The sequence below is a fragment of the Silene latifolia genome, chromosome 8 (genome assembly GCF_048544455.1).
Source record: "Silene latifolia isolate original U9 population chromosome 8, ASM4854445v1, whole genome shotgun sequence".
Taxonomy (NCBI): domain Eukaryota; kingdom Viridiplantae; phylum Streptophyta; class Magnoliopsida; order Caryophyllales; family Caryophyllaceae; genus Silene; species Silene latifolia.
In genome coordinates, this window is record NC_133533.1 from 4,853,425 (window position 1) to 4,865,972 (window position 12,548).

At 33.9% G+C, this 12,548-nt stretch overlaps 1 protein-coding gene across 3 annotated transcripts in view; it reads right to left on the reverse strand.

Moving 5' to 3' along the window:
• Positions 1 to 12,548, reverse strand: part of LOC141596116 (uncharacterized) — a 50,536-nt gene that overhangs the window by 18,799 nt on the left and 19,189 nt on the right. For 2 of the 3 annotated variants that reach the window (XM_074416155.1, XM_074416154.1), the window contains exon 2: positions 8,522 to 9,928. The exons of the other annotated variant lie outside the window; for it this stretch is intronic. In XM_074416155.1, coding sequence (XP_074272256.1) covers positions 9,016 to 9,928 — 913 coding nt within the window. In that variant the 3' untranslated portion in view covers positions 8,522 to 9,015. Of the gene's footprint in view, positions 1 to 8,521; positions 9,929 to 12,548 lie in introns of those variants that run through there. 3 annotated transcript variants of the gene reach the window in all.

Below are 12,548 nucleotides of genomic sequence, written 5' to 3' on the forward strand. Positions count from 1 at the left end.
AAATCCCGAACACTTTGCCTCTATTATTCCAATCTTCCCCTTCTTTCCCTCTCAAAACTAAATAAATTCATTAATAGTTCATCAGTTATGGATCTTAATTCGTACATAGCAGAAGTAATTTTGCCATGGTTGTCGATTTTATCGGAGTACGGTGTAGCTTATACACGTACCAACAATTGCACAAGAAGATGATTCACCAGCAACATTCACTACTACAATTTTAGGCTAAGAGGACGCCCCTTAGAAGACGGTTGGGGATGGGACCGTCATATATCGGACAACAAATTTGGCACCATTAGTGATCACATCAATAGGACGATTAATGGAGACACCCGTCCTCCTAGTAAAAGTAACAAGGACGGTTGGTCAATAAAAACGTCCTCTTATTAATAAACTAGGCGGTTATTTACTAGAACTGTCTTCTTATTTTTTAATAGCAGTGATGATTAAATTCCCTTCGATTGTTATTACCTTCCCCAATTCCCCTCTTATTCAATCAACACATACACTAGATCGTCATACCCTAGCATCACCGCATCTCGTTACCACCATCACCTCCTCTCTTTACCACCATCAGACGCTATCACCAACGCGCCTCGTAAACTACCACCACCACGTTCTCCTTCATCGTCGCCCTAACATACTACCACTGATCGTCCTAACTTAAGTGTGCCAAAATCCAAGGTAATATCAATTTTATCTCATTTATTTCATTTCACTTTCAATTTTCTTGCAATATTACTGCCTATTTTGTGTAAAATGAGTATTTTATGCCTCAATTTATACCTAGTAGTGTTGCTCGTGTCCTAATCTTCTTCTTTAGGCGTTCGTTTTCGATTTCGCAAAATACAAAACCCTAAAAATTAAGAATTTTCAATTTCTTTCGCAAAACTCAGGACGAAACCTTGAACTCTGATACCATGTCATCAGAACAAATGAGCCTGGGTCTTATCCGGACGGAGGAGAGATGTACCATAAACAACTCAAGGGCGGTTACATCATAAAACCAATTGTTAAAAATAGAAGGAGTAGTGATACAAAAACTGCGCGAAAGCGGCTTAACTGAAAACGAACAATAACAAAATAAGGGATATTTGCTTCGAAATCTATCTAGAAATTGAAACAATGGGATATTTGCGCGATCTAGGCCTATAGATTGAACACTGGTGAGAAATACCAAGACCCATTGATTGTTACTCATGTTAGTACTTGAAAACGCGTCAAACAATAAACGCGTCAAACAATAACGATTTTGGAACGAACTCGTCGGACCGAGTTTACAACTGTAAACGAAAAAATTGTTGTTTTTATTCAATAACTCATTCTCTAAAACAAATACAATCGAGTCCTATTTATAGTTAACTAATTTAACTCCTATTCGGAATAAGGGAACATCTCCTTAACCGACTACTAGATGGCTTAATTGCCTTATTTTAAACTGGCTAGAATTTAGAAAATAAACTAGAGTTCTAATTAAACTAGGAAATAAATATTCTACTACGACTAGGATATAGTAAACCTATTACTACTAAAATTAGGAAACTTTTAATATTGCTTAATAAATTAGGATTCATATTCCCGCTGCCTTGGTCACCAAGTAACGCCTCTTCTCCTAAAGTGTTTAGGACAATTATCTTATCCTTAGCCTTTGTCTCTAAGCGTCTATGTAATGGCGGCTTATACGTCCTCTTTCTAGCCCCAATCACACAAATCTGACTTGTCTCAGCATTTAGATCTTCCATGTCGATGTTTGCCTTATCTTTCTGATCCAATATCGCATGTGGATTAGAAAAAGTCTGATTTTGTTTTTGTACATATAATAGTACATAAACTACGAGTACATAATTAAATTAGTTTGTAAAACAAAAAATTTAAAAATTAAACTTCAATTTGATTGATAATTCAATACATAAACTTTTGAAAAAAAGTTTCCATATAAGATTTTCCCATATGACGTTTTATTATACGTAGTATAAAAGTTCGAGATGAATTTTGTTATACTTTTACTTTGTATTTATTTTAAAAAAAATCCATGCAAATATTGTACGGGTTTAAAAGCAGTTTTAATTCCAATAAAAAGAATAGTCTTGCGTTAAAGTTCGTTATCAGAATTAGGCTGCACGCATTCGTTGGAGAGATAAGCCGGTTCATAAGTTCCCAGAATTTCTATCTAGGAGTCCAATTTTTACAAATTTTAGGATATTTCATCCCAAAACCAATATTGGTCTGTTGGACACTCACATGTATGCGCAAGAGCTATTTTTTCACTCCCCTAACCCTAATCTTATACCTACCAGTTGCCATAACCTAATATTGATAACTCTTTGTGGATAAATTTATTGCTTTTTCTATACAATTTTATATACACAAGTGATATATATTTGGCACGTTTTAAGTTTATGATACATGAATAATGTTTTTGTCTTAAAGGGAAACTTAATTATTTCCGTTGACGACGCGAACTGTTTTTGTCTTAAAGGGAGACTTAATTATTTCCGTTGACTTGTTCGTCAATGTTGTAGAGATAAAGTTCCACATATAGTACAAGCAACTAATTGCTCAATTTCTATCTTCTAATTCAAGTGTTCCTACATAAAGCGTGTTTGGATAATGATATGTTTGTTCATTTTCAATTCGAATAATTTTGTTTGCTTTAGGGTTCATGAGCTTCGTCTAATCCTTCCTATTTCTTAGCCAATAAGACATTGTTTATTTGTATTTCAATTAAATTCAGCTTAGTTTAATTCAATTCGATTAAGGTTTTATGAGTTCATTTTAGTTTAGTTCATTTCAACAATGGTCTTGTAAATTAAGTTCAGCTCAAATATTTTAATTCCAACAAAAAGATAGGCTTGTGTTAACTTTTTTTATCGGGTCTAGGCCGTACGTACGCATACACATGAGATATAAGCCGGATTATAAGTTCAAAAACTCCATCCCAAATCCCAATTTTTATAGGTTTTAGGGATATTTCATCCCAAAACCAATTTTGATGTGTTGGACACTCACATGTGTCTTTAGTTCGGGTGAGAAACCCTAATCTTATACCTACCGGCCCCTGCCATAACCTAATATTAGAACTATCATAGACATAGATAATATTCTTATAATATTTAAATTTAATTATCTACAGTATATTTACATACTCCCTCCTATTCTTCTTTTTCTTCCCCTTTGGATGGGGCACAAAAATTAAGGAGGAGAATAAAATATGAATTGTGAGTTGGGTGGGGTTTGATGATAGGAGAGAAGAATGAATAAAATAAGGAATTGTGAGTTGGGTGGGGTTTGGTGATAGGAGAGAGAAATGAATAATTAGGAATTAAATAAAGAATTGTGAGTTGGGTGGGGTTTGGTGATAGGAGAGAGGAATGAATAAAATAAGATTAAAAGTTTCCAAAAAAGGAAAGGGGAAGAAAACCTGAATAATCCGTTTTAGGAAATAGGGAAGAAAATAGAGAATAGGAGGGAGTATATCGTATTCCTTATCAGTTATTGTAAATGTGTAATCTTTCGAATGATCTATAAATCTATAATCTGTCCATCAGCTACCTATTTGGCCATAGTAATTAACACAAATCCTCATTTAAAACGGGCATATCTGTCTTAACCTTAAAACGGGTCAAATATCACACTTAAGACAGAAACACAATGGATTGATATTAACAAAAGAATTGTTTCATCTATGTGTCTTAACCATAAAGTGGGTTAAGTATCACACATTCACACCCGTTTTAATATCTTAAGCGGGTTAAGCCATGCATGAAGGTTCGATAAGGTCTCCATCCAACTTTCAACTTTGACAGTCTATTGTGTTCACATATTAAGTTACGTGGAAAGATGTTTAAGTTAAGCTTGATTCACATAGTACAAATAACAAATTGTTCAATTTCTAATTTCTAGTTCAAGTGTTCTACATAAAACGTGTTTGGATAAAAAATTTGTTCACTTTCAAGCCGAATAATTTTGTTTGCTTACCGGTTCATCAACTTCGTTTAATCATTCCTATTTTCAAGTCGAATAATTTGATTTCAGTTAATTGAACTCCTTTTATTTCAATTCAATTCAATTCGGGTTATGTGTGTGGGTTCAGTTTAGCTCGTTTTTGTTTATTCAGCTTAGTTTACTTTAACAATAGTTGTATGAATTATAATCAGTTCCTATTATTGACAGATGAAACTAAAAGTGAAAAATGATAACTATTGACAAAAAAAACAAATTGAAAATGGGTGCGGTAGATACTTGGTTTACCGTCCATCCACTCATCCTCGTAACCCTAATTTTATATCTATCGTCACCTATTATTGGTAAGTATCATAAATATTACTCTTACAATATCTATATTTGATTTTCAACCGTATATTCACATATACCGTATTCCTTATCGCCTCGTAATCTCTAGAATGATCTATTATCTATCTTATAGCTTACTCATTGGCCATAGTAAATACGTAGCAGTTGCAACTTGATGGCTGGTGCAATGAAGCCATGCATGAAGGTGTAATAAGCTGCAGATGGTACAAAGCACAGTGATCTCATTTAGGGTCTGTTTGGATAGGAGGATTTGGAGGGAAAGAGAGGGGAGGGAAAGGAAGGGATGATAAATCCTTTATTTGGTTAGCAAAATGGAGGTGGAGGGATTTTGAGGGGAGGGAAAATGAATCCTTTGAGGGGAGGGAAAATGAATCCCTCCAATTCCTCCCTCCAAGCCAAATTATTTCCTCTCTAACAAAGGCAAGATTTGGAGGGAAAATGACCTCCTCCATTCTCCCTCCCCTTCCCTTCCATCCCTTTCTCTTCCCTCCTTCTCCCTCCCCTCCTTTTCTCTCCACTTTTGTTATCCAAACACACCCTTAAGGTCTTCATCTAACTTTCAATTTTCACACTCTTGAGTTCATACTTAAAGTCTTAAGTCTTAACAGTGTCTACAACAGTATAGCTAGTCGAGACTTTGTACTTATTTTAATCACCTCATATCACAACAATACCTCACAATACCTTCTTTATCCTCAATTACCTCACCGCACAACAATACTTTATGCTTATTTAAATCAAACCCTTAAATCTTGTGTCACCCATAAATAAGGGAGGTTATAAAGACTAATTAAAAGGGAGTATAAGTTAGTGGAATAGTGGGGACTTGAGACCCCACAACTTTTTGACAATTGACATTTTTTATCATCAGAACCTTGATATGAAAACTAGTTTTAAGTCCGTGCAATAATTGCACGGGATTAAATATGTATTCGTTTTATGGAGTGAGCGTGTAACTTTAATTTATACAAAAATATATTCATCCAAAAATTGTAAAACTACTCTTACTAATCTTTATAGAAATAAAGAGCTTTTACACGATTATACATTTTCTAATATTTTACTCATATATATCAAGAAGAATGTTGGACATATATAGAAATGGGTGACTCGGAAGTAAAAAAGCCGACATATAAAAAAATCTGGGTATTAAAATCTTGATTTGCCAATACTAAATTTGGTTCATCAGCCCAACAATTTAGTGTGGATGACCCGTCCAAGTTAATGAGCTACAAACCCTCGTGTGTCCATACTCCATAGTGTTCTGCTCATTCATTCACATTCGCTCGTCTTTCAACTTCTCATATGCGCAACTTTCTTGCTTACTACCTTATATATTTACTCTCCCCATTCTCAATTACTTTACAGAAAATATTAATTCATCCTTACGGGAACAACATCGACATATTATATGATGTGATAAAATTTAAGAATTTCATCCATTTTAGCATGTTTGATAAAATTATCCTCTATCTTTTTCGATTTTTATTTTTTTTGTAGCATATGCTCATCAGAGTTTGTACTCCATTTTAGAGCAATTGTATTTGCAATTGATAAATCATTGTTAAAATATTAATAATAAATTATTTACGTTTCCCATTTCTGTAGCTTTTAATATTTGGATTTGTCACATGCATTTTATTAAAATTATTCATTCAAGTATTTGAATCCTTTTTTTTCAATCTTATTTTTTCATGTATTATAAATGTGATGATTTGATTTTGTAAAATAGAAACTTTATCCTATTAATTTAAGAGATTAATCGGTTTATTATTATTTTGGTTGTAAAAATTGATTTAACCACTTATATGTTATATCAAGTATCAAATTGTTATTATATGATGTGATTATTAACATAAAATTATTTCATCATCAAATCATAGTTGATCACATTTGTTATATCACATTTATTTGGAGTAAAAAAATTGAATTTTTGAGTTTTTTTCCATCAAGATATATATTAAATCCGGGCCTATGTTAATTTTATGTATAAAGGATGTATGCCGATAATCGATATGAATTTGCTTGTGCACATTTTAATTTTACATCGGGTATTCAAGAGGTCGATTTTTTGGAATTGTAATTTATTATTATTAATTTGTCGTCGTTTAATATAGGATTTTTTGTGCAAATTTCTATTTTTTTATATTTTATTCTTACTATAAGATTAAGTGTAATTAATTTTTTTTTTATCATAAGCTTTTTTAACATATGAATATATGGATTTATATGAAGTTTATGTAATCTAATCTAAAATATGAAATGGAAAGCAATTAAATTAAATCACCTCAAGTCCTCAATCCCACGTTCTAACTAGCTTTGAATAATTAATTTTTTTTTTCCTCAAAATGAGGAACCAATAGGAAGGCAAGAAAAAACCCATCTTTTATAATATGTAGATTTTATGTCTTCAGGACTTCTTAATAATGAAACGAACAATAATTACATTAAAATTGAGCCATAATAAATGAAATGAACAATAATTTTATGTCTTCAGGACTCAAGAGTCTTGATCTAGGAAGGAAAACAACAATTGGTGAGGTTCTTATTACTCGGCCGTAATATAACTTCATATTTTTTGGATATGTAGTCGTCGTTCTCCCCTTTTCTTTCATCCCTTTCCTTTCCCTCTTTCCCCCTTTCTTTCGTTTCCATTCATTTTTGGTATCCAAACAAGGTCTTAATAACATCCTTAAAAGTTGAAACAATCACGACTATCCGATTTTCCCTTGAGACTGATTTGTCGCATTCAAGCACCCTCAAACCTCCTATGCTGATTTATCTGACTTGAGACGCCGTCGGTAGGATTTACAGACATTATTATTTCGGGATCATGAAATCTCGAAACCGTGTATTGTACACTTTAACTTGGAGGAAAGGGAGAGTAGGGATTTGAAAGGAACAATTTTTCATTGTTTGGATAATAAAATAAGGGTGAAGAGATTTGGAGGGGAGAGATAACGGATCCTTCCATTCCCCTCTTCCAAGCCAAAATGTTTTCTCTCTCCCTTTCCCTTCCCTCTTCTACCGTATTTCTTATCAGCTTGTAAATGTGTATATTAGAGATATATTAGAGATAATTATTCATATTACGCTCCCTCACTCAAATGTCCATTGGCCTTGAAAAGTAGTTAGTGTACAGGCTCGAGTGGTTAGTGCACAGACTCCCCCGTACCTTGTGCTGAAATTTCATTTCGTGAGTTATTGAGGAGTTATTGTGGTTGTCAGGATTCGAACCCGTGACCTATGATCACGCTGACTCTAATACCATGATAGATGAACAATTCAACTAAAATCTTAAGGCTATGGTTAAGGTCCAATTATTATAATTATTTCTATTAGGTGGCTACTGCAATGAAGCCCATGCACGAAGGTGCAATATAATTAAGCTGCACATAGTACAAACAACAGTGATGACTTCATACTTAAACGTGTCTACAACGGTTAGCTGCTAAAATAGTGTTTGGTTATCCATTCACACTTACCCAATAATCAAACTATCCAAACCAATAGAAAGCTTATTGTGTCATTGTTATTGTCATTGGCCCTATAATCATCGTAACTTTAATTATTCAATATTACCCCTATATATCTAACTTTTTTTTGATGGACAAGGGCAAAATAGGTGTGAAATAAATGTAGGGAGGCGAAACAAGTAAAATGGGGAGCGTGCGACAACAATTTTGCAAAAAAAATTCAACATGCACTATTGTACTACTGTGCTGCCCAATTTCGCAACTACCCTTCAACGTAGACTGAATCTTTAATGTCGACATGACAAACGAGTTAATCGAATCAGGTATGAATCAAGGCAGTTTTGTCAATTCTATTCCCAGGTGATCCTTATGATGAAGGCGATATTCAGTGATCTGCACATTATTCGTGCACAACAAAGTTAGGCCTCCAAAATTGACGGTAACAACTAACAACACTTGTGAGAAACCGAGCAAGAAGAATTATGCAGATGGAATCGATAGCGACCACTGGTAGCTAAGTCTACCATTAAAGAGAAGTAGAGGGCGGTAGACTGGTAGGTTATGCTTGATGAACCCATGCGAAAGGCAGAGAGGAGCGAATATGGCCAGCCGAAACCACTAACCCACAAAGACAAGATACCCTGTAGTTTTCATGGAAAAGATATAAAGAGTAAATCAAATAAAATACATAGAGCAAGATCAAAGATAAATAACTTAATACAACCTTAGCATTTCTTAATAGAAATATGTCTTAATAGAAATAAACCATTACAGTTATTTATTAGGACACGTACTTAGCAAACAAAGGGAAATAATCGTCTTTTCTGGAATTACGTTACATAGAACAATACGTGGTCGTTTCGATTATTTATTTCACAATTCCACACACAACATATGATATGATATGATATGATATGATATGATTCTCCGATTTTAGTCGGCGGAGGTGGTAAGTTGTGAAAACTTAAGCTTGAGCTCCTCAGGTATATCTTCATAATGAACATCATGATAGAAGTTGTAGGCGTTGACACCAGTGAAGACGCCATCGGCTAAGGTTCTTCTAATGGTACTCCCATCAGTGAGATGATCAACCTGAGTATAACTAAACGGAACATCACAGGTTCCCTTAGTAGCCATACCCCTTCCTGTGACCCTCTTGAAAGGCGGTACCTTAACCGTGTATGTATCTCCAACTTGTTGTGTTTCCGCTATACTCCCTCCAAATTCATGCGAATAAGATGCCTTCAGCAATGAATGGAACCCCTGTTGTGAAGCTGGTTTCTACACCAACTTTTACAGAAACGCTGTTGTTCCAAGTAGAGGTTTTTGTGGTTGAAATTGTGAGGTTCATCGACGCCTCTTGCTCCTCGTTTGTTGGATTGTCATATGTGTGGGTATCCGAACTGATGGGCGATAGGTTGTAGATCCTGGAATTGTCGAGATCAAAGTCGAGGACCTGGACAGACCGAGAAAACACAGTTTCGACCACTTGGAACTGGGCCTCCTTTATTATGCTTGTTGCTGACGCACTCAATCGATCTTGGTCGACGAGCCAGCCTCTTTTGCAAAACGTGCCACTTTGCAAGTTACCAAGGGCTACTACGTCATCTTTCACCCTAACCACCTCAAAAAGCACTATCGGCTTATCCTCCGGAATAAGTTCCATTCTAATTGTGTGAGTACTACTAATTCCGACCATCCCAGGGAAATAGGTCCAACCATAACCCTCAGGGGACCCTTTTTTACGGATTCGAATGTATCCATCTTTATTTATTGAGATCTCGTTTGCCACACTTTCTTTACCGTAGTCATCGGATGTGAAACTCAGTGTGTCATAATCAAAGAATTTGCCATTGTCGGCCTTAAGTGCTATATACTTGGGAAGAAGTGGCATGGTATCCAAATCGACCGCAGTGGAGATGGCTTCAGTCGTAGTAGACGGATCGATACACAAGAACATCTTGCGATCAGAGTCGTCGTTTCGTATGCGTATTACGGTTTCAGACTGGACATGATAAAATGTAGCTTTGTTGTCATCGCTAATTAAGTCTATCTTGAACAAAGTGCAGTTCCATGCTGATGGATCATCCAAAGGTTCACTAGCCTTGGCCACTATCCAGTATCCCTCACTTGAGGACCTTCAAATTATTAACAACTCAGATTATTTCAGTTCTATTCATATTGACAAATTTCAATTCGATTCTGTTCATTTCAGTTCAGTTCAATTCAGCTCAATTTCATAAAATAAATGAAAATTAGGTTTTAGAATAACTTTTTGGAAAGTATAACATAAACCTTGAGTCTATTTTTTCTTTTAAAATAAATAAAAATAATGAAAACAAGTAATTTGAGGCCCTATAATCTTATGTGTAACGATAAATACAGAACTTAGAGGTATATTAAATCATTTAATACCTTCTTAATTTAGTAGTAACATAGAAATTAATGACTACATTACACAGAAAACAATGCAATAAATCCCCCATAGTCCCCCTAGTACTAAGAGAATAAAAATTCTCAATAGTTTTCCCTGCAAAAAGAATCTGGTTAAATAAGGAAACAAGACCTTATTTTTATTAAATTATTAATCTTTTAATTAAGATATTATCTTTTAATCATTATAATCTTTTTTAAACTAAATTATAATCTTTTAATTAAAAATAATATGAAACTGGTATAAATCAAAAAATTCGTATATGAAAAACCTATAAGTTGATATATTAGTTTCATACTAAAAAAAAAAAACTTACCACGTACTTAATTCGCATAAAATAATTATGAACTGATATTATTAGTTTCGTGACAAAAAAATTCTTTAAAACAATTTGAGAAAATTTATAAATTGAAATCATTAATTTTGTGGTAAAAATTTCATTAAAACACACATTTTATGACTTTACTCAATTCTTTCAATTAGTTTTACATTTTAATTTTTTATCCTTATTAAAATATGAAAAATTTAAAATGTGTCAATTTTAAATCTATAAATAATATATTATAAACTAAAGGATCTAGAAGTACCGCGCATGCATGCACGGGATCTATACTATTACATGTATTAAGAATTTATTTCCTTAAATATCATTTCCCTAATCTTATAAGCCCATATTCTGAGAACTCACAAGAACCTACTCGGCCCCAATGTTTTCTCTTATACGGAGTATAGTACAACCAAATTTGGCATTCTCTTCACTAATGAAGAGCATTGAAAAAGCAAATGGTATTAAAGGATAAGATATATTGTATGATATCATATTATCATGTTAGGAATCCAATTTTTCGAACAACGAAATAAACGGTGTTTAAATAAAACCATAATCTTATACTCGTATAAGTTACTGTACTCAGGGGCGGACCCAGAAATTTGTTTTTGGTGTAGCAAGATTACCGTGTTAATAAAATTAGTTGCTAATTGATTGGACGTAATTAACAATGGCTAGATTTAAACTCGAGCTCACGCTCAGGTCGAAACTAATTAAAATCTACTCTAGAATTTTGAAATTCGAATCAAAATCGATCAAATATATATTCTTTTTACATTTCTCTTTTTAAATAATTTAATTTAGTAATAAACAAATATGTATGTAAACTAAAAATTCTCATTAAAAAAGAACCGAGGGGAGCATATCCAAGCCGAAGATGAATTAGTGATAGTATTTAAAAATAGAATGTGCATTGTAACCAAAGCAATTTCTGTCTTACCATAAATTCACATTTTAATTTATGAGCGGCATTTTATTTATATAATCACGTGATAACAAGAATGAGAAGTCAAGAAAATACCGTACATCGTTAAAATTAGTCAAAATATTATTTAAAATATTTCGTAAATTGTTCAAATTAGTGGAAATATTATTTAATACATGACACTTTTTTTTTTGGTGTAAACCGGGGTGTCCGCCGTCGACAACAGTGTATTTAATACATGACACTAAATATACAGTCTGTACTTTCTGAGTTTATAATAAAAATTTTGAGTTTTGTTTAAAATATTACTCCCTCTTATTCTAAATAAGTGTCACTATTGAGAGATGGCACAAAAATTAAGGTTTGGGATTAAATAAGGTAAAGTATTGTGGAGGGGTGAGGAGATTGGAGAGAGAGAAGGTATTGTAGGGTATTATTGTGGGGGTAGCTGGTAAGGTGATTAAAATAAGTACTGTTGTAGGTAGGATTGTTAATGAAACGAGACAGTTCGTGAGCAACTCGAGCTCGACTCGGTCAAAGCTCGGCTCGTGCAAGCTCGGTTGGGGATCGGACTCGGCTCGAGAGCTTAATGAGTCAAGCAGAGCTAACGTGGGCTCGACTCGCAAAGCTCGTGAGCGACTCGAACTTGTGTAATTCGATAAGATATTACTCATACGGAGTATTTTATTAAAATATTTTGTCATGATTATATGTTTGTATTACACAAATAAAAAATGTCCCATTGATTTTCCAATATTTGTATATAAAACTTTTCGTGTGTTGTTATTGAAAATATCGAGAGAAAAAAACGAAAATTCAACAATTATATACAAACTCGAGTTGAGCTCGAGTTTGGCTCGAACTCGCGTTAAAACTCGCAAGCTTGATAACGAGCACAATTTTTTCAAGTTCGGGTAAGCTCGAGATCGGCTTGAGCTCGAGTTTTACTTTATGAGCACAAGCCGAGCAAGGCCAACCACGAACTTTGCTCGGCTCGTTAACACTCCTAGTTGTAGGGTGAGGTGATTAAAATAAGATAAAGTATGGGTATTGTGGGGTATTGTTGTGGGG